Source organism: Grammomys surdaster, unplaced genomic scaffold (assembly GCF_004785775.1).
Source record: "Grammomys surdaster isolate TR1022 unplaced genomic scaffold, NIH_TR_1.0 66, whole genome shotgun sequence".
NCBI classification, from domain to species: Eukaryota; Metazoa; Chordata; class Mammalia; order Rodentia; family Muridae; genus Grammomys; species Grammomys surdaster.
Genome location: NW_021604568.1, coordinates 18372831 through 18395513, shown reverse-complemented (window position 1 = coordinate 18395513; position 22683 = coordinate 18372831). Strand labels below are relative to the sequence as shown.

The following is a 22683-nucleotide window of genomic DNA, read 5'->3' as shown; positions in this document are numbered from 1 at the left end:
CTCCCTCCCTCCCTCCCTCCCTCCCTCCCTCCCTCCCTTCTTTCTTTCTTTCTTTCTTTCTTTCTTTCTTTCTTTCTTTCTTTCTTTCTTTCTTTCTTTCTTTCTGAGACATGTTCTCATTATGTAGCCCTAGCTGGCCCGGAACTTACTGTATAGCCTCAAACTTACAGAGATCTGTCTGCCTTTGCCTCCTAAGTGCTGAGGTTGAAGGTGTCTTTATATAACTGTGCCCTGCCAGCCTGCCTTTTCTTTATTAAACATTGTATCATATAAAAATAGAATATCATAGATAAAGTATCCAGGGGTCATAGATATAAGAAAAATCCAAAGTGTTAAACGAATAGCTGAAGGACTTTTACAATCTGGATTCCCTGTAAAGGACAAATAAGGCCTGACCAGATTGCCCAGTGGGTGAAGGTATTTACTTCCAAACCCAGTGTCCTGAGTTCAATCCCCAAGGCCTGTATATAGTGAAGGAGAGAATCCACAGTGTGCTGTGGTTACACACACACACACACACACACACACACACACACTCACACATAAATATAATAAAATTAAAACAAAAGAACAGATAAATTCATATTTCAGAATGAGATTTGTTCTCTGTCATGTGACCTGACTTCTGGGTTAGGAACCGATGTACTCTTTCTAACAGATACAAACAGCCCTTGTATTTTCTTCTTCTGAATCCAAGGAGGTGATACGGAGGTCTCCATGCTGTCAGTTTGGCATTGGTTGAGTTTCTGAAACTCAAAATCACAACACAGCTTAAAATGTTCTGCAGTTTCTGAGATCGAGAGAGAGTGTGCGTGTGTGTGTGTGTGTGTGTGTGTGTGAGAGAGAGAGAGAGAGGGAGAGGGAGAGGGAGAGGGAGAGGGAGAGAGAGAGAGCGCTCACCCCACCCGACAGAGCATACTCAATGCCTAAAAAAACAAGTTAAACCACAGGACAGCTTTTTACAAAATGTTCAGAAAATAAGGGCTTCTCTCTTTTTTTTTTTTTATTTTTATTTTTTCTAGGCCTAAGCCTCTCGACTGCAGAATGATTTTCCCCCTTACTTTCATGAGCAAGAATGTTATTGAATAAAAAAGTCAAATTCCTATGAAAAATGCAGAGTGTTTATGTTTTTGTTATGAGAGTAGAAATACCAGATTGTGGCAGAAGATGTCAAGTAGTTAAGGCTAAAAAAAATTCAAAGTAATATTTGATGTTGTAAAAAAAATTGTATAGGTTTCTTTTCTCTTTTCCTTCACATTTTTTGAAGAACCTACCTTGTAAACACAGTGATAAAATGCCAGGAATATTAGGATTTTAAGGAAATAATAGAGCCCATTATTTAAACTACAATATAAAAGGCAATTACATTGATGAAGAGCTACATGGGCTTTGTGTGTGTGAATAAACTTGGCCCGTGTTCAGCTTCTATTTGTTTCTCCGGTATAAACACATATTGTGTGTGATTCCAGTTTAATGGGGACCCGTTTGTATGCCAAGCAGCTGCATTTTAGGGCCTATTGCGTGATTTCATAGCTCTCTGAAAATTGGTTCTATTCAGAACAGGAGATAGAAGAGGACAAGGGGGGGGAGGTGTGGGGGGGGGCCTCAACACACAATCATTTCTTTTCAATTGGAGCCAGAAAGGTTGATGACAACATGACCATTGTGTTATAATGATAAGACCACTAAGGCCTCTGTACCTCTCATCATGGCTTTCACTCCACAGCAGATACAATTTAATTCACTGCTCCGTCAGCAATGCTGACACCATTATGCCGTCTGTCTCCACAGTTATAATCACTGTCCTCTGAGAAATGCAGTTGAAATGATCTTGAACAGTCAAAGAAACTCTCAATTAAGGCTGCCACTTCCAATGTGTCAGATTGTGTCTTATGCACTTGGTACAATTTTCACTTCCAATCCTGTTTATTTACAATGTCTACCAGTAATTACGCTTAACGTGTCATTTAGTGAGGGGGGCCCCTGCCAAGCCGATTGTTGGGTGCTGCTGTACCATTGAGTGGGAGTTTCCCGAAGTCAATGCCATCAGCAGCTTTTAGGCCCTGATGGGATGCGGTAGTAGCGTTGATAATGCGAGTATCGGCCTCATCAAGTCATAATTAGATGCCACTCAAATGTGCCACTTGTAATAACAGTGTTGATTCATGTTTTTCTCGGTGACTGCAACTACTAATTAGTTAAGTGGTTTTTGGTTGGCCCGCATTTGCAACAGATTATTACCCCTGAAAAAATGTCAAGGTTAGAGATGTTTCTGGCCACTTAGTTCTGCTTTATGAATTTGAATATTAACATAATAAGAACTCCGGACAGACTCAGGAAGTAATACATATTTTTTTTTTTGTATTTAATTTAGAGAGAAAAAAATTTTCCCCCTGAGTTTAATCATAATTGCAGGTTAATTAAGCTTAAATGAAGCAAAAGTAATCTGTCTTTGTGTTATGTGAGCCTGGTGCTTTTCCTAACTTTGTTGGGTTTCATATTCGGTTGTCCTTTAGTTTTTTAGCCTTCTTATGCCCAACAAATGGAAGTCTACAGTCTATGTCTGTAGAGTTCAGATTGAGAGTCTGAGATTTCTCTTCTGGCTAGAAATGCAGATGGGGAAACTTCACTTTTTTTTTTTTTGGCTTAAGCTTCAAAATATCATTACAGGTCAGAATTATCATGTCTTTAAATCTCAATTTACATAAAACAGCTACCCCCCCCAAAAAAAAAACTAAAAATTAAACAGTTTTTCAAGTGTTGGTAAAATTCTAAGTAAAATTTTATTTTTTTCCCCTAACCCCAATGATATTGTTGTAATGAACAGCTTAAAAGCACCTGTTTTCTCATCACATGGCTTGTAAGTCTTGGTGCCACACTGTCCTGACCTGGAGTTCCTGAAATAACAGGAACTGGCTTGTCATTGCCAAAGATGAGTGTCACAAACTTAGCTAACCACATTATTAAACAGCCACAAGACCAACTTGAGATTTATTTTTCCTTTATCTCTTATGAACTTGTTTTCCGTATTAGATCCACAGGTTATGTCTAGGCTAATCAAAAGCTAATCAAAAAATTGTCACTCCTTATGGAAGCCGCTTTTGTTTACTAATCTATTGCCATGGAGATAGCAACATTTAAAAATAAGACACTTTAGGAGCTGGAGAGCTAGCTTTTGTGCTTGCTGTGTACAAGGACCCAAGTTTGAGCCCCAGTACCACACAAAAAGCCAGGTGGGGTGGCATGTGCCTGTAATCCCTGCATTGGGGAGGCATAGAGACAAGTTTATTCCTGCATTCACTAGTCAGAGAGCTTAGCTGACTCAGCAAGGTCCAGGCCAGTCCAGTGGGAGACCCTACTTTATAAAAAGCAAGATGGGTGGCTTTTGAGGAAGGAATTTCAAGGTGACTAGTGACTTCCAAATGCACAGATATAGGCATGCATGCATGAATGTGTGTGTCCATGTATACAGAGAGGGAGAGAGAGAGAGAGAGAGAGAGAGAGAGAGAGAGAGAGAGAGAAACAGAGAGAGAGACAAAGAGAGACAGAGACCGATTTTTAAACTATTACAAATAGTTGAGAAGGTTTGTAGTTTGTGTGTGTGCATTTTTCTTTCTGCATACATACATTAGCTGAGATTTAATCAAAGGCAATTTCTGAGGAGCTTTTTAGTCATGGCCAAAGGTCTAGCTGTAGGAAGAATTGAAACATTCTTCTTGGTCATGGGGCAGTGTGTGGGCTTCTGGAATAGTTGACTAATTCTTGGATGCTGAGCCTCTCTTTATTCCTCTTTATTCCTAGTTTCTCATATGGTTATAGAGGAAGTGAATTTCATGCAGAACCACCTTGAGATAGAGAAGACATGTCGAGAGAGTGCTGAAGCCTTGGCGACAAAGGTGAGTCTGTGCTATCTAAAGGGGTAAGCCTGAGCTCTGTGTGTGCCAGCCAGGGGGTGAGCCTGGGCTCTGTGTGTGCTAGCCAAGGTAGTGAGCTTGGGCTTCTGTGCAACTTGGTCTCCTGCTCTGCTCCTAATTCTTTGCCCATTTGTCTGCTCTGATAAGGAGGTGTAAGGTTCCAAATTCTGCAATATGATTCTGTAAGCATCTGCTTGTGTACAAACTCCATTTCTAATTATAAAAGTGCATTCTCTCTGTCTCCTCTGTCTCTCTCTCTCTCTCTCTCTCTCTCTCTCTCTCTCTCTCTCTGTCTCTCTTTTTTTTCTCTCTCTCTCTCTCTCCCTCTGTGTGTGTGTGTTCCCAGTATTTGTACCCATTTAACCTGGAGAAGCAGTCCCCAGGGTAGATGTTACACTAGAGTTTCCCACAAGAACACAGACATTTTCTGCTGGAGTCTGATGAAAGAGTCAGTCAGCCCTACATTTCAGGTGGTTATTTATGAAAGCAGAAGAGGGCATGCAGAAGGTGACCTCCAGTGCGCCACTGATTGCCTCTAGCTGATGATTTTACCAAGTGTGTAATTTTCTATATTCTGTCTCATCAGAATTACATTATTATTAAAGAATGTTTTTATCTCTGTCTTATGTATTTTGGGTAAAAAGCGTCCATCAGAAAATGGATTACAGCAATTTCCAGCCAAATATCATTAGTAATGCTGGTTGTGCTCACCCCTACTCTTCATATCTCCCACCTCCAAAGTATTTCTTTGGATTGTGACTGAAGTTCTACTATCAACAAATAGACAAATAAATAAATGTATTTAATTCGTATGCATTAGCAGTGTGCTTGCTAATGGTATGTGCTTAATTGTTTGCATAATGACACTGCACTAAAATTCATAAGATACTGAATCAGAACCTAACTAGGAATATGGATTTCCATGTGAACTTCTTTCCTATTACTTGTCTGATGCACGCATAGCATTATGGGTTGCTGCTTTGATAGAATAAGGCACACTCACACTGTTTGCACTGCCTAAGCATCCCTGGAGTTTTTCAGTCGGGTATACTGGATACTCTTTTCTTTCCCCTTCCTTCTAGGATGAACAAAGAAACAATGTATTTGGTCCAGGTTGGTTTCACTGAATCTAGTGCCCAGGATGGTGTCTACATTATATCCATTCAGATGAAGACACCTCTGCTTCTTAGGATTGGCAGTTTAGGGAAAGCAAGGGCTTCTGGTCAGCACTTGCATATTTGCACATTTTATTTCTAATTGTGTAATTTGGGGCATTTGTGACTCAGAGCAAATTAGTTCTGCTCTCTGGTCACCTCAGGAGACAAGGTGGACAGTGATTAGAGTAGAGAATGGTGTGTGGGGTGACATTTCATGATACTTTGTAACTGTTGGCCCAAACATTGTCTTCTTTAAAAGGTATTTTATCTCTTCTTTTGTATACTGTGTATGTGTTTGTATGTGTGTATTTGTGAGTTTGTTTATATGTATATGCTTGTGAATATATGTATGAAGAAGTGTGTGTACATGTATATGTTACCCAGAGGTCACCTCAACTTTGAGCATCTTCCTCTATCACTTTCTAAGTAATATTTAGGAGCAGGGTCTCTCCCTGAACCTGTACCATGCTGTTTCAGCTCAGCTGCCTGGCCTGCAAGTCCCTGGGACCCACTTGTGTCTACTTCTCTAGGACTGGGACACAGTCACGGTCTACTATTCCTGGTGTCTTGCACAGGTGCTAAGGGTCCAAACACAAGTCTTTATGCTTTTATTACAAACGCTTCACCCACCAATCCATCTAACCCATAGCCACAGTGTGGTGTAAGTATTAGTATGTTGCAAAACTTCCTGGTAATGGATGGATTTAGTTTTGCTCAACAATCACTGTACTATCCCCTAAACTCATTCTAATGAGAACCTTAGTACACACCATTCGTCTCCTGATCTTAGATGCCTTTTGTCAAGTAGACATATAGTTTGTTTTTGAGGATGTGTAATGAACTCTTGGGACCTGAAAAAAAAAAAGACTAAAAAATAATGGAATTGAGGGAGCTGGAGAGATGGTTTTAAGAGTGTGTGCTACTCTTGCAGAGGACCTGAGTTCAGTTGCCGGCACCCACGTTGGGCAGCTCATATAGAACCTCAGCTGCAGAGCATCATCAGATACCTTCTTCTGGCCTTTGTGGGGACATTTGCTCTTATGTACATCCCTATACAGATACATACAAACCAGTTTTAAAACATAAAATTAAAACAGTACATTCTTATGCTATAATTCGACCTCACTGTTTTCTTATAAGTACAGCAACTACAGCAAGTCTGTTTTGCTAAAATGTGCAGGTTAAATTGGTTACTGACCAGGTATTTGAAGCTTTAAGATCCAGAGCTATTTAGTTTACCCCTTTCTTCTGAGTGCTCTGCCGGTGTAGCCAGTATGTAAATTTGTATATGGAAATGAGTTCTGCTAGGGTAAGGTGAAGGCAGATTTTCTCTTGCCTTTTGATTGAGAGCTATTTCAGACAAGCAGCACAGGATTACCTCTTAACAAGACAACAGTAATGAAATCCCTTCTCTAACATTCAGGAATTTGAGCACTACAAAAATGTCTACGTAGAGTGCACCAAGACTTCATTGGTATAAAACTTGTATTTTTCTTTCAACAGATGAGAATGGTCTGGGGCTCTGGGCTTCTGCTTCTGCCTCTCTCTGAGTGTCACTTGCTTTGGGTTTTTATGGCAGGATCCCTTCTACTCTCAGTCCTGTAGGAGAAGGTAGTTGACATCACCTCTTATGGCTAGACATGCAGAAACTCTTTCTTCCAGCAACCGCCTTTCTAGAGAAGAGATCTGATTGGCTAAATGTAGTCATATGCACTAACTCTGGCTGATTAGTGATGGCCAATGACATTGTCTTTGCACAGTGTGTGTGTGTATGTGTGTGTGTGTGTGTACGTACACATGTGCATGTCTGAGCATGGGAGTGTATGTGTGTGTATGCACAGGTGTGCACATGCACTTATGCATGCATGCTGTCAGTGTGGGTGCATTCATGCCATAGCCTGTGTGTGAATGTCAGAGCATGACTTTTGGGTTCTCCTTTTTTCCACCGTGAGTTCTGGGGGACTCATGTCCTCAGATTTAAGCTATCTCACCAGCCTTGTATTTCTTAAAATTTATAGCCAGTGTTTCTACTTGCTGCTGCTGTAATTCAGGATGAGGCATCACTTAAAATAATAAACTTAATGCTAAAGCACGTGAGTAGTTTATTCATTGAGTGAGTCTACCTGTTACATCCTACTGTGAATGTTAATGAATATGTAAGACAAAAATACACTTAATTCATTTGTTTAAAAATGCAAGATTTGACTTGGTTGATAAAATAACTGTTTTTTCCTATGTCACTTTTAGCTAAATAAAGAAAATAAAACACTGAAAAGAATCAGCATGTTATACATGGCCAAACTGGGGCCAGACGTAATAACGGAGGAGATAAACATCGATGATGACGACCCAACCACTGATACAGATGCTGCGGCAGAGACCTGTGTGTCTGTTCAGTGTCAGAAGCAAATCAAAGGTGGGATTCCAGTGTTGCAACTGAGCATGATTTCTGCCAGCACAGGGCTTCCTGTCTCTGATGGCACACTAGAATTCCATGAGGAGTTTTGAAAATTCATGGAGTCAGAAGAGATGGTTCAGTGAGTAAGAGTACTTGCTGAGCAATGATGAGGAATTGATTTCAAATTCTCAGCACCCACATCAGCTCCTGCATGGATGTACATGCCTATAATACCAGAACAGGAGTGGGGGAGTGGTGGCATGGCCACTGGAAGGACTGGGCTTGCTACAGCCACTCCAGGTAGAACACCAATAAGCTCTAGGTTTAACACAAGACCCCCATCTTGAGGGGGGAAGGTGAAGAATGATAGAGCAGGGCAAGTGACTTCTTCCTTGGGCCTTTACACACGTGTGTGCACACTTATACATATGTGTATAAGTACACACGTGTGCACACATATACCATGCACACACACTGAAAAAATTTTTGAGAATACTGATGACTGGGTCCTAGCAGCAGCGTTTTTTTATACACACGTGTCCACACACAAATATACACATGTACTTATACACACATGTGCACATATACACCATGCACACACACTGAAAAATTTTGAGAATACTGATCACTGGGTCCTAGCTGCAATGGTTCTGACTTCATTAGCCAGGGCAATCAGGGGAAACTGAGCCTGAGTGAGAATGACATCAGTGTCTTTTTCTTACTTTGTGGGTTGCTTTCTTGTTTGGAAGGAGGCCCCTTTAGAAGTGTGACCTGGCTAGAAATGAGGGGTTACCATAATTTTAAGAGATTGTATTATGATTTGTTTTTATCTTTTAGGTTTGTTTTATTTTATATGTACGAATGTCTCGCCTGCATGTATGTGTGTGCACCACATGCGTGCAGGGTTAAGACACTCTTGCTGTGTGAAAGATAAGTATAGTTAAAACCATCTCTGTCTGACTTGGCTGGCAGTAGAGCCAGGTATAAAGAGAACTTACCATATCTAAAGTCCAAGATTCAGTCCCCAGCACAAAAATTGTATATGTGTTCAACCAATACCCTGTATTTATTTGGGTCTCTGTTATAAGTTCAGTACCACGTGCAACTTGGTTCATGTTCAAAAGTCGTGCTTATTGTTTTGCCTGGGAGATAAGATTTCAGATGGAAGGTGTTCCCTGACTTCAATCCGACCCATTATGTTAGGACAAAATAGAGGGTGCTGGTTGGGAGTGATGGGGACATCAAGGTCTCCCTCTGTTCATTGTTCTCCCTTCTGTGAGACCTTGAACAATATGGTCTCATGTTCTTCCTTCTGGAATTAGTCAGCTGGTGGAGAAAGTGACTTAGAGCCAAATCTCAGAACTTCAAGCTGAGTTCAAAAATAAAAAAATCAGCTTATGAATAATGATGTCATGGGTTTTTTTTTCTTGTCCTTGGAGAAGGGTAAGAATTGAAAAGCATTTAAAAACAAAACTGGGCAGAGCAGTAGGCCAAGTAGAAGCTTAAGAAACTCGTGTTAGTCAGTGGGCACTTTAAACACTGCTGTCACACGGTCCCTTTCTAGCCAAATAATAAAAATAAATGAATAAACAGAATACCCACAACTCTGGAAAGGAAATGGCTTCTTTACATTTTCAAGTCAAGATTTCTGTTTTCTTAACCTTGGAATCTCCAGATTATTAGCTATCCAGCCATGGGTTTGTGTTGTGTTGTGCCAGGAACTTGTAGCCATCATGAAAGAGAAATTGGTACAATGCCTTAACTTGCCTCTGCCTACAAATTCTTTTACTTCTAAAATGCCAGACAGCTTCTTTAGAATGTGATTTTTTTGATAGAATGCAAAGAAAATTCACTTTGGTCCCTTTAACACAGTGATATCATTGGGCCTGTGTGGTGTAGTTTCTGTGTGTGGCTAGGGTGGACCTTCATGTGACATTTCCATTGTCCTCAGTTTTGGCATGCTCTACTCCTTAATTGTCAGATAACACTGACCACAAACTGCATTTTTAGTTCTTTTGATCAGATCCATGCTTTCTTTTTTAAAAAATAAATTTATTTCAGGTGTAACTATCATGGAAATCAGTTCAAGGTACAGTGGCGTTTTTGTTTTCCAAAATAAAATAAGAGAACTACCAGGTAGGGTGCTAGAGAGATGGCTCAGTGGTTAAGAACACTGGCTCCTCTTCCAGAGGTCCTGAGCTCAATTCCCAACAATCACATGGTGGCTCACAACCATCTGTAATAGGATCTGATGTCCTTTTCTGGTGTGTCTGAAGACAGCTACAGTGTAGTCACATATATTCAATAAATAAATCTATAAACAAACAATCAGACAAACAAACTACCAGGTGACCCAGTTATGCACCTCCCAATGGGCCTTGCATCCATCACAGAGACTTGCATATTCATGTCTACTGCTGCTGTATTCACAACAGGAAGGAGTTGGAATTAGCTGTCCATCAAAGATGAACAGATAATAACAATGTGATACATAGTGGAATTTTATTCAGCTATAAAGGAAATTTTACTTATTTGCTGAGGCGATGCCTGGGGGGGGGGGGGAGGAACGTGCTTGCTGTGCAAATGTGAGGACCTCAGTTTGGAACTCCAAACCCATGTCAAGATGGACAGGGTAGCATATGTCTGTAACCCCAGCACTGCCAGTACAACATTAGAGTCAAAGACAGGTGAATTCCCACAAGCTCATACCCTGACTAGCCTAGCATACTCAGGTGAGCAGCAATAAGCCTTGGCTCAAACAGGTTGAAAGGTAAGAACCTACATCCGGTTGTATCTAATTTCTATGTGTGTGCTGACACACACATACTTGGAGTCACATACATGAACACATGCACATGTACACACAACAATAGCAAGGAAAATGAAATTGGAATTTGTAGGAAAAAGAACAGGAATGGTAATACTACTTTCAGTGAGGTAAGGTTCAGAAAGGTACATGCCAAGGGTTCTGTGTCATTTGTAGATCCTAGCGTCTCGTTTTTATCTTGGTCTATTTGTACAGGAATGAGTGTAAGTAGATGGTCATGAAGTTATAAAGGTCCATGAGGGGGGAAATGAGGTTTTTCAGGAAGAGGAGGGAGGCTGAAAGGCTCATGGAGATCGCTGGGGACTGAAGAGTTCAAGTGAGGAGTGGGGAGGGGAGGGGAGAGGAGGATCTACCAAAACAAAAGAATGAAAACATTGTAAGAAAACCTGTTATTTTGTTTCATAATTAAAAAGTAAAATAAAATTTATTTCATTTCCTTCCTTTAAAATTACAGAATTTCGAGAACAAATTGTGTCTGTTCAGGAAGAAAAGAAGGTGCTAGCCATTGAGCTGGAAAGCCTCAAGAGCAAACTAGGGGAGGTGATGGAGGAGGTAGGTGTCTTAGTCCTGAGGGCCAAGACTTTGGCTTTTTAACTAACAGTCATTTGCGTTGGCTAAGTTACAAAGATGCTATTCAAAGCTAGCTTTTGATACTAACATCTGTTGGCTCTTTTCTTTTCTTTTCTTTTCTTTTCTTTTCTTTTCTTTTCTTTTCTTTTCTTTTTTTACTATTTTATTGTGTTCTTATACATCTACCTCCCTTCCAAACCCTATTCCACACTAATCCCTTCCTACCCACTAACACTAGGTAGGAGAGAGAAGGGTTAGAGGGGGAAAGAAGCCTAGACCTCTGTACTACTTCCTTCTGACTAGGGGTATTGGTCATCACTGTGTGTCCGTCCCACAGAACAAAAAGGATAAGTAGAGGAAAGGTTCAAGGGATGATGTGAGAGAATCTTCTTCTCTTGAATTGCCTGTAAGCACGGACCCCTCTGTTACCTTTTATTTGTAACAAAGTTTCAAGGATCTGCCTTTACAACCCTGTTTTAACTTGTATCCATGGGTCTCAGATTCTTTGGCCCAGAGATTCCCAACCAGTGTCTGCCGGCACTGCAATAACCCCAGCTGGCTTAAGGGGCCCATCAGTGAGCAGTCTTACCTGGTCAGCTTCCTCCTCAGCTTCTAATGGCTGTCACATACAAAGGTTGGGCAGCCATGCTCTCCAGCCTCCAGCCCCAACTGCTGTTGCTTTGTTTCTCCCAAACACAGTAATAATGGGAAAGAGGAGGCAACTTTGGAGGGATTTCCCTCTTAGACTTTGTGACTTACTAATGTCAGCCAAAGCAAAAAAATGAGATCTATGTGAAGAGAAACCAATTCATTGACTCTCTGGAGGTGGATCCAGGGCTATGTTCAGAATCATTATTGTGGTTTTCTTCTTTAATGGAAGTACAGGAGAGGAGAAGGGAACATTTTCTGTAACCATCGACCCAGCCTTAGTGGTATTGCTGGAAGATAATTCAAGAGTTGTTTTTATTGTCACTGTTTTAAACATCTAGAAAGGGATCAAGCAGAAAAAGTGAGCTTACAGACATCTGCTTAGTCTACCTCACAGCCTGCCAGCACAGCCATGGTAAAACTTGGGGTACCACCCTGAAGCTGCCTCCTCACACCATGACAAGCTCCCTACGCAGCCTTTGTTCTGAACATGGTGTTTATCAATCTTGTGTGTGATTTTTACATGCTTAGATCAGTACAGGGTTGTTTGGGTATTTTTAGGTTCTGTAAACATGACTGTCTCTTAAAAATTCAGCACAATGCAGTTGAGATTTAACCACCTTTATGTGGGTAGCTTTGCATTTAAGAAACAACTGCTGTATGGAATTCTTTTCTACGGTTGGTGTTAAAAAGTTATTTCAGAAATTTAAGTTTGGGAAAGAATACCACAGGTACACTTTATTAAGCCGTAAGTTGTCAAAATTTAAAGTTATCTTCAAAAAATTAATATATGCATCTTTTCAACATAAAATCAAAGTTCAAACTGGAGCCTGAAGTTAAGTACTTGCTGTCTTGTTAAGTGATAGGTGTATTTTGTGAATGATCACATCTTGGATTTTTGCATTAAAACTATGAGTGGGTGACATTGAATGGCTAGAACATTAGCCAGTGTAAGGAGGGCCCAATGCCAATTTAATTATGTAAATGAGCTATGCTCTGGTATGACCTGAAGTCCCAGATTACCTCAGTTTCACAGAAGAGCTTTCACACTCTCGGTGGAGGAGCCACTGGGTACTCTTTACACTGCAACTTCATGTTGAAAGCCAAACAGCCATTTGAGGGTCCCATGTCCCTTACGACTCATTTACAATTTTTCTCCTTCACATTTTATTGACATTTGTAGGTAAACAAAGTTAAACAAGAAAAAGCTGTTTTAAATTCTGAAGTTCTTGAGCAGAGGAAAGTCTTAGAAAAATGCAACAGAGGTAAGTGTCTGCAGTCTTCTCTTCTCCAGCACGCTTTGCTTATGTGTGTCTGGTGCTTTTTTATCCATGTGCCCAGAGTTTATCTTTTTCCAAGGTTGTGTTTTGCTCAGCAGTGACTCTTATCTCAAGTCCATTATTTCAATGCTGAGGAAATTTAACAGGGATTTCTTCCCAAGCCTGGTGGACACATACCTTTAATCCAAACACTCAGAAGGCATATCTATTGTAAGTATGAGACCAGCCTGGTTTATCTAGTGAATCTTAATCCTGTCTGGCCTACATAATGAGATCCTATCAAACACACTCTCAAAAAAAAAAAAGTATCAGAGTATTTCTGTAATCCTAGCACTCAGGAAGGAAGAGACAGAGGATCTCTGAAGCTTATTGTCCAGACAGCCTAACTGAATTGATGTGGTACAGAACCAGTGAGAGACCCTACCTCAAAGCAGACAGACAGACAAGATAGATAGATATAGATACGTGAAAGATAGATAGATAGATAGATAGATAGATAGATAGATATAAAGATAGAGATAGATAAAGATAAATGGTAGGGATAGACTGATAGACAGATAGATATAGATAATATAGATAGAATGATAATATAGATAGAATATAGATAGAATATTAACATAGATAGAATAGATAGATAATGATACCCAGAGTTAACCTCAGGTTTACACACACACACACACACACACACACACAAGTGCATGCACATTACACAAGCTTCAAGTATACATACCACACACATTGCACTTAAAAAGTTAATAAAAGCCATTTCCCTTAGGAACTAACTCATTATGGAACTAACCAACTCATTCTGAAACTTCAAACATATGTACATCTGTCCTCTGTGTACTGTGGGACCATACTCTTTTGGCCCTCTTAGCTCTTATATAACTGTTAGTAAGTCAGAATCTAGGAGAGGTTCAGAAAACTTCATAAACATGATGATATTTTAAATTAAGAGAATGTAGACAATGGGCCAGTCTACAAAATGAAAAATGAGCATCAAGTTTGGTGTACCGGCCAGGCGTGGTGGCATGTGCTTTAAATCCCAGCATGGTGGAGGCAGAGGCAAGTGATTCTCTGTGAGTTTGGAGGACAGTTTTGTCTACATAACATAGTGAGGACCAGGCCAACCAGGGATGCATATTAAGACTCATGTTAAAAACAGATTGACAAGCCAAATGTTCCCTTGCTCTGGTGTCTTCCATAATTCTTCTTTGTGTCTGGAATATGACTCTGCGCCTTTAGTGGCCAACACAGCAAGGGATTTTAAACCATTTAGACAAGTAACATAAAAACATATCTAGTGGTGCAGAAACTAGGACCAGCCTATGTAGGAGATGCTTCCGACTGTACTTCAAAAGAAAATGCCATGTTGTTTGGTCAACATCTCATTCTTACTGTTAAACAAGGCATGAACCTCTGTGGGGTCTGGCTACAATGTTGCAGTTTAGCGCAGGGAACAATACTGAAGTCTCTGCAAAAGTCTTTGGGGCCAGGGAGGGGAAAGGACTGTATCAGTCTATTTTTTGTTGCTATCATAAACTACCCAAGGCTGGGTACTTTAAAACAAATATAGGTTTCTAGCTTCAGATGTCATCCAGGAGCACAGCCCCATCATCTGCTCCCTCTGGGTGGGTCTCCTTAATGGGATCCTACCACCGTGATGGGATCCCACCACCGTGATGGCATCGAATCGTAGCAGGAGTGCAGGATTCTAGGGAGAGACCTCATGGCAAGAGAGGGCCTGGTCTGCATGGCAGTAAGCTCTCTTCTCTTAAGTTCCATCACCTCTTAATAGTAACATGCTGGGGACCAACCTTGCAGCATGTGCATCTTTGGAGGCCTCATTGCATCTAAACCACAGTAGATGATTAATATGTCTCTTGTTCTCCCTTTGGCCTGTCCCCAAGCCACCTAGTGTCCTAGTTTAGAAGACAAGACACAGACAGAGCTTTCCAGGCTGTCCCTGCAGTGATTCCTACCCTTTGTGTTGCTTATTGGCTGGAGTTTTTGAAGAAAGAGCCTGGACGTTAAGCCAGGGAGAAGGATGAGATGGTAGGTTTTCTTCAGGTCCCCCTTCAGTGTATACACAAACTGCACTCTCTGTGTACTGTGCAGACTGTGAATTCACCGCATGAGTCTTGTCTCCAGGAAGCTCCTGTCTAGAAAGAAGTAGGGATACATGAACTTGCCACCAGGACTAGGAGAGAGAGTTCCTTTCAGAATCCAGGTCAAAGGAACCTAGACATGGGAAAATTCACTTTTTATTATAGTGTTCTGGATAGAGAAAAAGAGAGCCTATCGTCCTGCCTGGGGCTTTAGATAGTCACGGTCTTCATTGTTCTCTTCGTGGAATTTCTTTTTTTAAATAGGTTTGAAAGTCATTTAGTCCTCAGGGACCTGTAATTCTCAGCACAAACCGCCACTTACATTACTTTACTTGAGTTAGACTGTTCTGCTTCTGTCTGAGGAAGCAGTGGTTTAGGAAGAACAGAGTTTGAAATTCTATGTCATTACACATCAAACCCGTCCTTAGTCAGTTAGGATTGAAGTGCCCCAGTGGAACAGAGTGTGAAAGCAGCCATTAAGAGTGTCTTGGCGGGGAGTTTATTGATACAACTCAGGTTCAGAGCGAGGCCCTTCAGCGGCTGTCTGCTTGCATTGTGCCGGGTTCCTAATGGCGTCACGGCTCCCTGCATCCTATCCGCATCATTATTTAACAAAGTAGGCCACAAAATGTCAAAAGCAGCAACGATTGCATGTTGCTTTTATTTGACAAGACTTTTCCTACAGTGGTTCTTTTTGGTTGGGGAAGGGGAACGGGGTCTCACTAAGTGGCCCTGACCACATTTTGCACATGTCTGTTGATCTGCCCTGTGAAATGCCTATGATATGTCTTTTTGTCTGTGGCTTAATGTTTTTTGTCTGGGACAGGAGAGATGGTTCTATGGCTAACAGCACTTTTGTCCTCTTGCAGAGGACCCAGGTTCAGTTCCCAGGATATCCATGGTGGCTCAGTACCCTTTATAACTCCGGTTTCAGAGGATCTGATACCTTCTGACCTCAGTGGACACTAGGCATGCATGTGGTACACAGACAAACATGTAGGCAATATATTTATACAATAATCTAAAAAAATGTATTCATTTTGCAACTGACTTTTATAGTACATTTATTTGAAAACATATAACATGTCATTCCTTATATATTTCTTGCACTGTAGTTTACAAATCCTTTGGTGTTTCCCCAGTGGTCCAAAGAACATGTTTGCAACTACATTTCTGTATGTCCTCCTGATTTGCTCTTTTAGGAAGTGTGTATTTGAATCTAGGAGTGTGACTGGTTTTAAGTTTTCCACTTACATTGCTAAACTACCCTTCATAAAGCTCATCACTCTGCACCGGCCAGGAACAGATGACAACCCCCACATGCCTTATACAGAATCTATTCCACATGTGCTGCTGGTAATTTTGCACAGCCCGTTGTCTCTGTTCTTTTTTGTCTCCTTAAGTGTCCATGTTGGCAGTTGAAGAGTATGAAGAGCTGCAGGTGAACCTGGAACTGGAGAAGGACCTTCGAAAGAAAGCAGAGTCTTTTGCACAAGAGGTGGGTATGCTACTGGGAACAGGGAAGTTTTGCAGCACACCCGTGGCCAAAACAAGTTGAATGCTGTCAGATCCAAAGGGCAATAGATTCTAGTGTTCCTAGCATGGTAGGTTGACTCACTTACAGTAGTTATTATGTAGTTTGTAGGGACCTACAAGAGAGCCATGTGACACTTCCATCACCAATCACAAATGTTTAAGGAGATGGCAATGCAAGGACTTAGGTCTAAGTATCACAGCTTATACACGTACATCAGATTCCCCTCGTGTATCCCATAAATATGCACAGCTGTTATGTGTGGACTGAGGATTTTAGAAAATGTTTGAATAGAACTTGAAGTTTTAAAGGAGGCATCCTGGCCAGGTGGGAGCTGCTGCGTTGTGACTTTAAGTCTACTGACATTTGTGGGGAAGATATGGGTTGAGATTTGCTGTGTCTGTCACTACACACGACCTCCTGTCCTCTTAAAGCTGCACTTCCACCGTCTGTAAAATAGAGTCCATGTAAATGGAATCAAAAGATTTTAGAATGCAGTGGAATGTGTATGTGTGTGTGTGCGTACACACACACACATAGAGGCTAGGGATCATTATCAGGGGTCTTTCTCAGTCACTATCCACAGCTGGCCAGCTTGAGTGTAGAATTCCTAACAGATAGTCTTGAGAATCTGGGCTGTGTGGCAGTGTCATCCTAGAAGGTGATGTCACAGTATCTGCCTTTCTCTCCTCACCATCGTCCAGTGCTCTCATTCTGTGAGTTGATTCTTTCATCACTAATGGAATGTTGCCGTGTGGTACACCGATTACCTCAGCCACTTACCAGTGTAATGATTTACCTCTCAGGCTCGAGATAAGCTTTGAGATTCTCTGGTCCTACCTGACCTTGTTGACATGCAAGTATTGGGTATTCCATGGCTCTGGAGCTGGTTTCCAGGGGAATGACCTGTCACCAGGTAGCTGAACTCAAACATCGGGCTTCATTCAGCAAGAGCTCCGTCTCCGTTGGAATTTTGAGCTTTGTGTTGAGAGTGAGGCTAAGGAACTGAAAGCAGTCCAGGAAGAGGTATCCAAGGTGGAGAAAAAAGACAGCATGTTGCAAGAATGACATTTGAAAATCAGATTCTGTTTCTGTTTTGTTATATTTTTGTTTTGTGTTTTTGTGCTTAAGCATAGCTAGGCTAGCATTGGCCTCCACAGAAGGTCTAATCTAGGCTTCTCTGATTTGAAATAATTGTGATTAATTTTATTCAGAGAGTTTGAGGAAAGGCGGATGAATATTGTTCTCTGTTGACTTGTAAGAAAGGAAAAAGAGTTGGAGTGTGTCCGACAGATTTTGTCTGGAACAAAATCTGTGTGACTATAAATGGTTTGGGTAAAGTGATTGTGGGGAGGACAGGTGGGGAAGACATGGAGACCTTAGGTTGATTAAATACGGCGGGGTCTTACCAAGATGTTTTCATTTCCTGCATGTTGTTTGCATAATGATATCAGAATAAAATACACAAAGCAGCTCAGAAGACAACTTAAGAAGTGGCAGAGAAGACAGAAGAGGTGAGCTTCTAGCAGGAAAGCATGCAAGTGAAGGATTTCCAAAGGGTCAGCTGACCAGGCAGGAGCCCTTGAGATGTGGGGACAGTGCAGGCACCATGCTGAACCAGCCTGAGGAGGGGAAGGTGGCCTGGGAGGCCTCTGTGACTGGCAACATGAATGTGTGCGGCAGTGCTCGACACCCAAATTTAAACTCCATCCTGAGATTTAAACCTCCATTGCTGAGGAGGAAATCTCGGGCTTTGACCCATGACTACCACTAACGGCATGAGACTTGTTTCACAGGAGGCTGGCTCACTGTTGCATGTTGTGCACTGGATTGGTACAAGAGGCAGTTGTATGTTGGAGAAGATATTGAGCTTACTGTCCACAGTTTGAGAAATAAACATCCAGGTTTACTTGTTTTATGAATTTAATTGCGACAGGAATTTGTTTGCTTATTTAAAAAAACAGAGCCACTTCTGAACACGTAAAACAGAAACTGAGAATTTCCTTCTTCTTGTATTCATTTATTTAAAACAAAACCAAAGCCTGCTCCTTCTTAACAACAGGAGTCAGTTGTATCCAGACCCATGTTCTTAAATTTTTCATCTACATATTACATTTTTAAAAAAAACTTATTTATGGTGTGTGTATGTGATTGTGTGTTTATTGTGTGTTCTCTATGGTATATGTATGTGATTGTGTGTGTTCTCTATGGTGTGTATATTTGATTGTGTGTGTGTTGTGTGTGCTCTCTATGGTGTATGTATGTGATTGTGTGTATTCTCTATGGTGTGTGTATGTGATTGTGTGTTTTCTCTATGGTGTGTGTATGTGATTGTGTGTTTATTGTGTGTGCTCCCTATGGAGTGTGTATGTGATTGTGTGTGTTGCTTTTGTGATGTGTATATGTGACTATGTGTTGTGTGTGTTCTCTGTGGTGTGTATATGTGACTGTCTGTTGTATGTGCTCTCTATGGTATGTGTATATGATTGTGTGTGTTGCATGTGTTCTTTATGATATATGCATGTGATTGTGTGTATAGTATGTATATGTGATTGTGTGTGTTCTCTGTGGTATGTATATTTGATTGTGTGTGTGTGTTGTGTGTGCTCCCTATGGTGTGTGTATGTGATTGTGTGTGTTGTGTTTGTGGTGTGTATATGTGACTATGTGTTGTGTGTGCTCTCTATGTGTGTATATGTGATTGTGTGTGTTGTGTATGTCCTCTCCCTCCACCCACATGGACTCTAGGGCTTGAACTCAGGTTTCAGGCTCATGCAGCCAGCACCTTCACCCACTGAGCCATCTTCCCAGCCACATTTTAAAGTTATAATGCAATTTTCGTATACTTTTCAATGTGTTTTTCTTGCCATTCACTTTCCTTCCTGAATAATTTGTACAATGGTGGAGTATTGTTGTGGATTCTGTATTAGCATAAGATTTTTGTTTTTACTCTTATCCTTCAAAAAGACATGTGAAATTTCTTAGAAATTCCTAGACCTGTGGTGTTCTTCCTCTGGTAAGAGACCAACTTTCTGACTCTAATTGAGGTGTTCTTGCCACAGCAAAACCACACTCATTAGTGTTTGGTATATGAATCCTCTAGCAGAGGACTCACTTAACTTAAATTTTAGCACTTTAATGTTTGGGGAAGGTAGATTTTGGGTTTGTTTTCTTTCTTGAAATAATCCCATGTAGCTCAGACTGTCATCAGACTTGATATATAGCGAAAGATAACCTTGAAATCCTCCTGATCTACTTGTCTCTTTCTCCAAGTATTGGGATTACAGACATGTGCCATTGTTTCCAGTTTTTGTGGTACAAGGGATTGAACCCAGGACTATGTGTTTGGTAGGCAAGCACTCTACCAACTAGGTTACTGCTGGTAGAGGTGTTTTACAGGGGTTTTGAGGAAGAAATTCACACTAGGAGGATTTTCCAGACATGTTTTTACTTGTTTGTGTTCAAAGTGCCACAGTCAGTATACTTTGTCCTCGTGTGGTGTTGAGCAAGTTTTCCAGAGTGTTCTTCTTTCCCAAGAAAAGCAAATGCTGGAGAGTCACAGAGTAGGGATGGTGCTGTGTCACGGCTCATGAGTTGGTGACAGGGAGTGGGTGTCCCTATTTGATCTCCTGACTCTGTGGCTGTAGCTTCTTTGCCAGTAACACATGCAGCAGAAAGGAACCTGGAGCATCAGCTGCCCTTTGTGATTACTCCTGAGGTACTGAGATGCTGGTGAGGGAGCCTAGCTGGTTACATTATAATAGAGGAGGAAAATGTATCAAAATTATTGTAATAATGTAACTAAAATAATTCATTTCAGCTAGATACTACTCCAATATTCAAAACACTGTGTCAATCTTTAATACTTATCCTTTGGTTGGAGTCTGAGCCTCCTGTGCAGAATGCCTTGGCTTATACTCACATGGCTGTCTCTGTGCCTTTAACTCTTCTAAAGAGGAGGTGACACTGAAGGAGTGTGGATTCCATGTACTATGCAGAATTGTGTTTCACAAGGCTGGAGAAATGGCTCAGCAGTTAAGAGCACTTTCTACTCTTCCAGAGCACCTGAGTTCAGTTCCCAGAACACAATCAATTGTCTCACACCCACCAGTGACTTTAACCCCAAGAAAATCTGTCACCCTTTTCTGTCCTGTTCTGTCCTGTGCCATATATATATATTATGTATATTTTTTTTCACAGAGAGAGAGAGAGAGAGAGAGAGAGAGAGAGAGAGAGAGAGAAACATACTTGTACACATAAATAGTAAAAATGAATCTTTGAAAACTTAGTGTTTTTCCTGTTTGAGCTGGCATGTATCTTAATTTTGCACAGCACTGTAGCCACTTCACAGGCTTCTCAGCTGCCCTCTGCTCAGGAGTGAAGCCTCAGTCACTGTGTGTGTGCAGAGGTTGGGGGCACATTTGTGTGTAGCTCATACATGTTTGGAGGTCAGAGGTTAACACTGGGTGTGTTTCCACCTTGGTGTTTGAGACAGGGTCTCTCGTTGAACCTGGAACTCATTGATTGGCTGGACTGACTGGCCACCAACCAGGGATTCCCCGTTGCCTCCCTCCATCACCATAGTTACAGATATATGAAAATATGTCCAGCTTTTACTGTGTACTTAGGACCCAAATTCAGATTCTCAAGCTTGTACAGCTTGCGCTTCCAGACGGAGGTAACCCTACCCCCACCCCCTAATCCCCTTCTAGCCATTTTTTGTCTCCTTCAGGAAAGATGTACTGGGAAAAAAAATGTGTGGTGTATGCATGCATGTGGGTATTGTATACATATGTGTGCAAGTGTGTTGTGTCTTATACAATCTATGGTGAGTTTGACTGACCGGGACTAAGCTTGCAGACTGTGTAAATCGCTATAATTCTAGTCTTTTCACATGGAGGTTTGGAGGAATTTTATTTTGTCCCGAGTTACATTTGCTTACTGACATTCATGTTGCGCAGCAGATGAAGTTGTACGTGTGCTCTCCGGTGAGCCATCTTACTGTGTGCACCTTACATACAGTTAAGCTACAATGTCAATGTAAGATGCCAGTAAGATCTTGACAGTATAACGCTTTGCTGCTCTGAGACTTCTAGTCTGTGAAATAGCTCATACTTTGAATTGTCCACTGCCCTGCTTGGTGTGGTGGTGAAAAAAAAATAAATAACAGACAAATAGAAAATAATACTGCTGTCAATTGTGTCAACATGGGAGAATTAGCCAACTCCTGTTCATAAGCAACTCGATAAAGCGTTCAATAGATGTTAATATTGTCTTCTCTCCTTGGACCTCCTCTTGTGAACTGTTTTATCACTGGAGGAAACTAACTGGTCTAAACCAGTCTAATAAAGAGCAGAGTGGGTGAGTCAGGTGGTCAAGAGATTTGGCTTGCAAATGAGCTTAAGCTCTGATCTTGATATGTGAGCATCCTTGGCTATCCTTGTTCTCCACGAGCCGTGGCTTCTTTATCAGGACAATGTGATAGTCACGGTACCTATTTAGCAGTGTTAACTACTGTGTTGTACAGTGATTAGTGACGGTTCCCTAGTCAGAGTAGAGAAGTCAGCTGAAAATAAAACATAAAGAGGAGGCACAGCTCATTTCTGACATAGATATGTCACTTTTAGTATTATTGTATGTTAAACCAGTAGGAGAACATTTAAAATCGAGGTGTAGAACTGGATTGTTGTATCCACATCTTGCTTAGGGTAACAACTTGGGTCTTAAAGCTCATGTGAAGGTGGGAATGGATCATGGCTGCTCTAGAACATCTCCTTCAGTGTCTTCAAGAGCCCCACCCACTGCCATTCAAGCTGCACTGAGGAGCCGAATAGGCTGAGTTGGTGTATACATTTTTGTTTTTGACTTTCACAGATGTTCATTGAACAAAACAAGCTGAAGAGACAAAGCCACCTCCTGCTGCAGAGCTCCCTTCCTGACCAGCAGCTTCTGAAAGCTTTAGATGAAAACTCAAAACTTATCCAGCAGCTTGAAGAAGAGAGGATCCAACATCAGCAGAAGGTAACTGATTTTATTCTGCAACTGTAGACACACACACATATACACACATACATACACATGCATGCATATACACATGTGTATATACCATACGTGCACACACATGTACCCACAGGTGCACATACCCACATGCATTCACACACCACACATTCCACACACACATAGCACATACACATACATACATACACATTTGTGTACACACCATACATGCATGCACATGTACACACAG

General features: G+C 41.2%; 1 protein-coding gene across 1 annotated transcript in view; it reads left to right on the top strand.

Moving 5' to 3' along the window:
* Positions 1-22683, top strand: part of Shtn1 (shootin 1) — a 100679-nt gene that overhangs the window by 29694 nt on the left and 48302 nt on the right. The window contains exons 4-9 of the mRNA XM_028774198.1: positions 3802-3896; positions 7319-7487; positions 10751-10848; positions 12698-12779; positions 16306-16400; positions 22311-22457. Of these exons, the coding sequence (XP_028630031.1) occupies positions 3802-3896; positions 7319-7487; positions 10751-10848; positions 12698-12779; positions 16306-16400; positions 22311-22457 (686 nt within the window). The remainder of the gene's footprint in view (positions 1-3801; positions 3897-7318; positions 7488-10750; positions 10849-12697; positions 12780-16305; positions 16401-22310; positions 22458-22683) is intronic.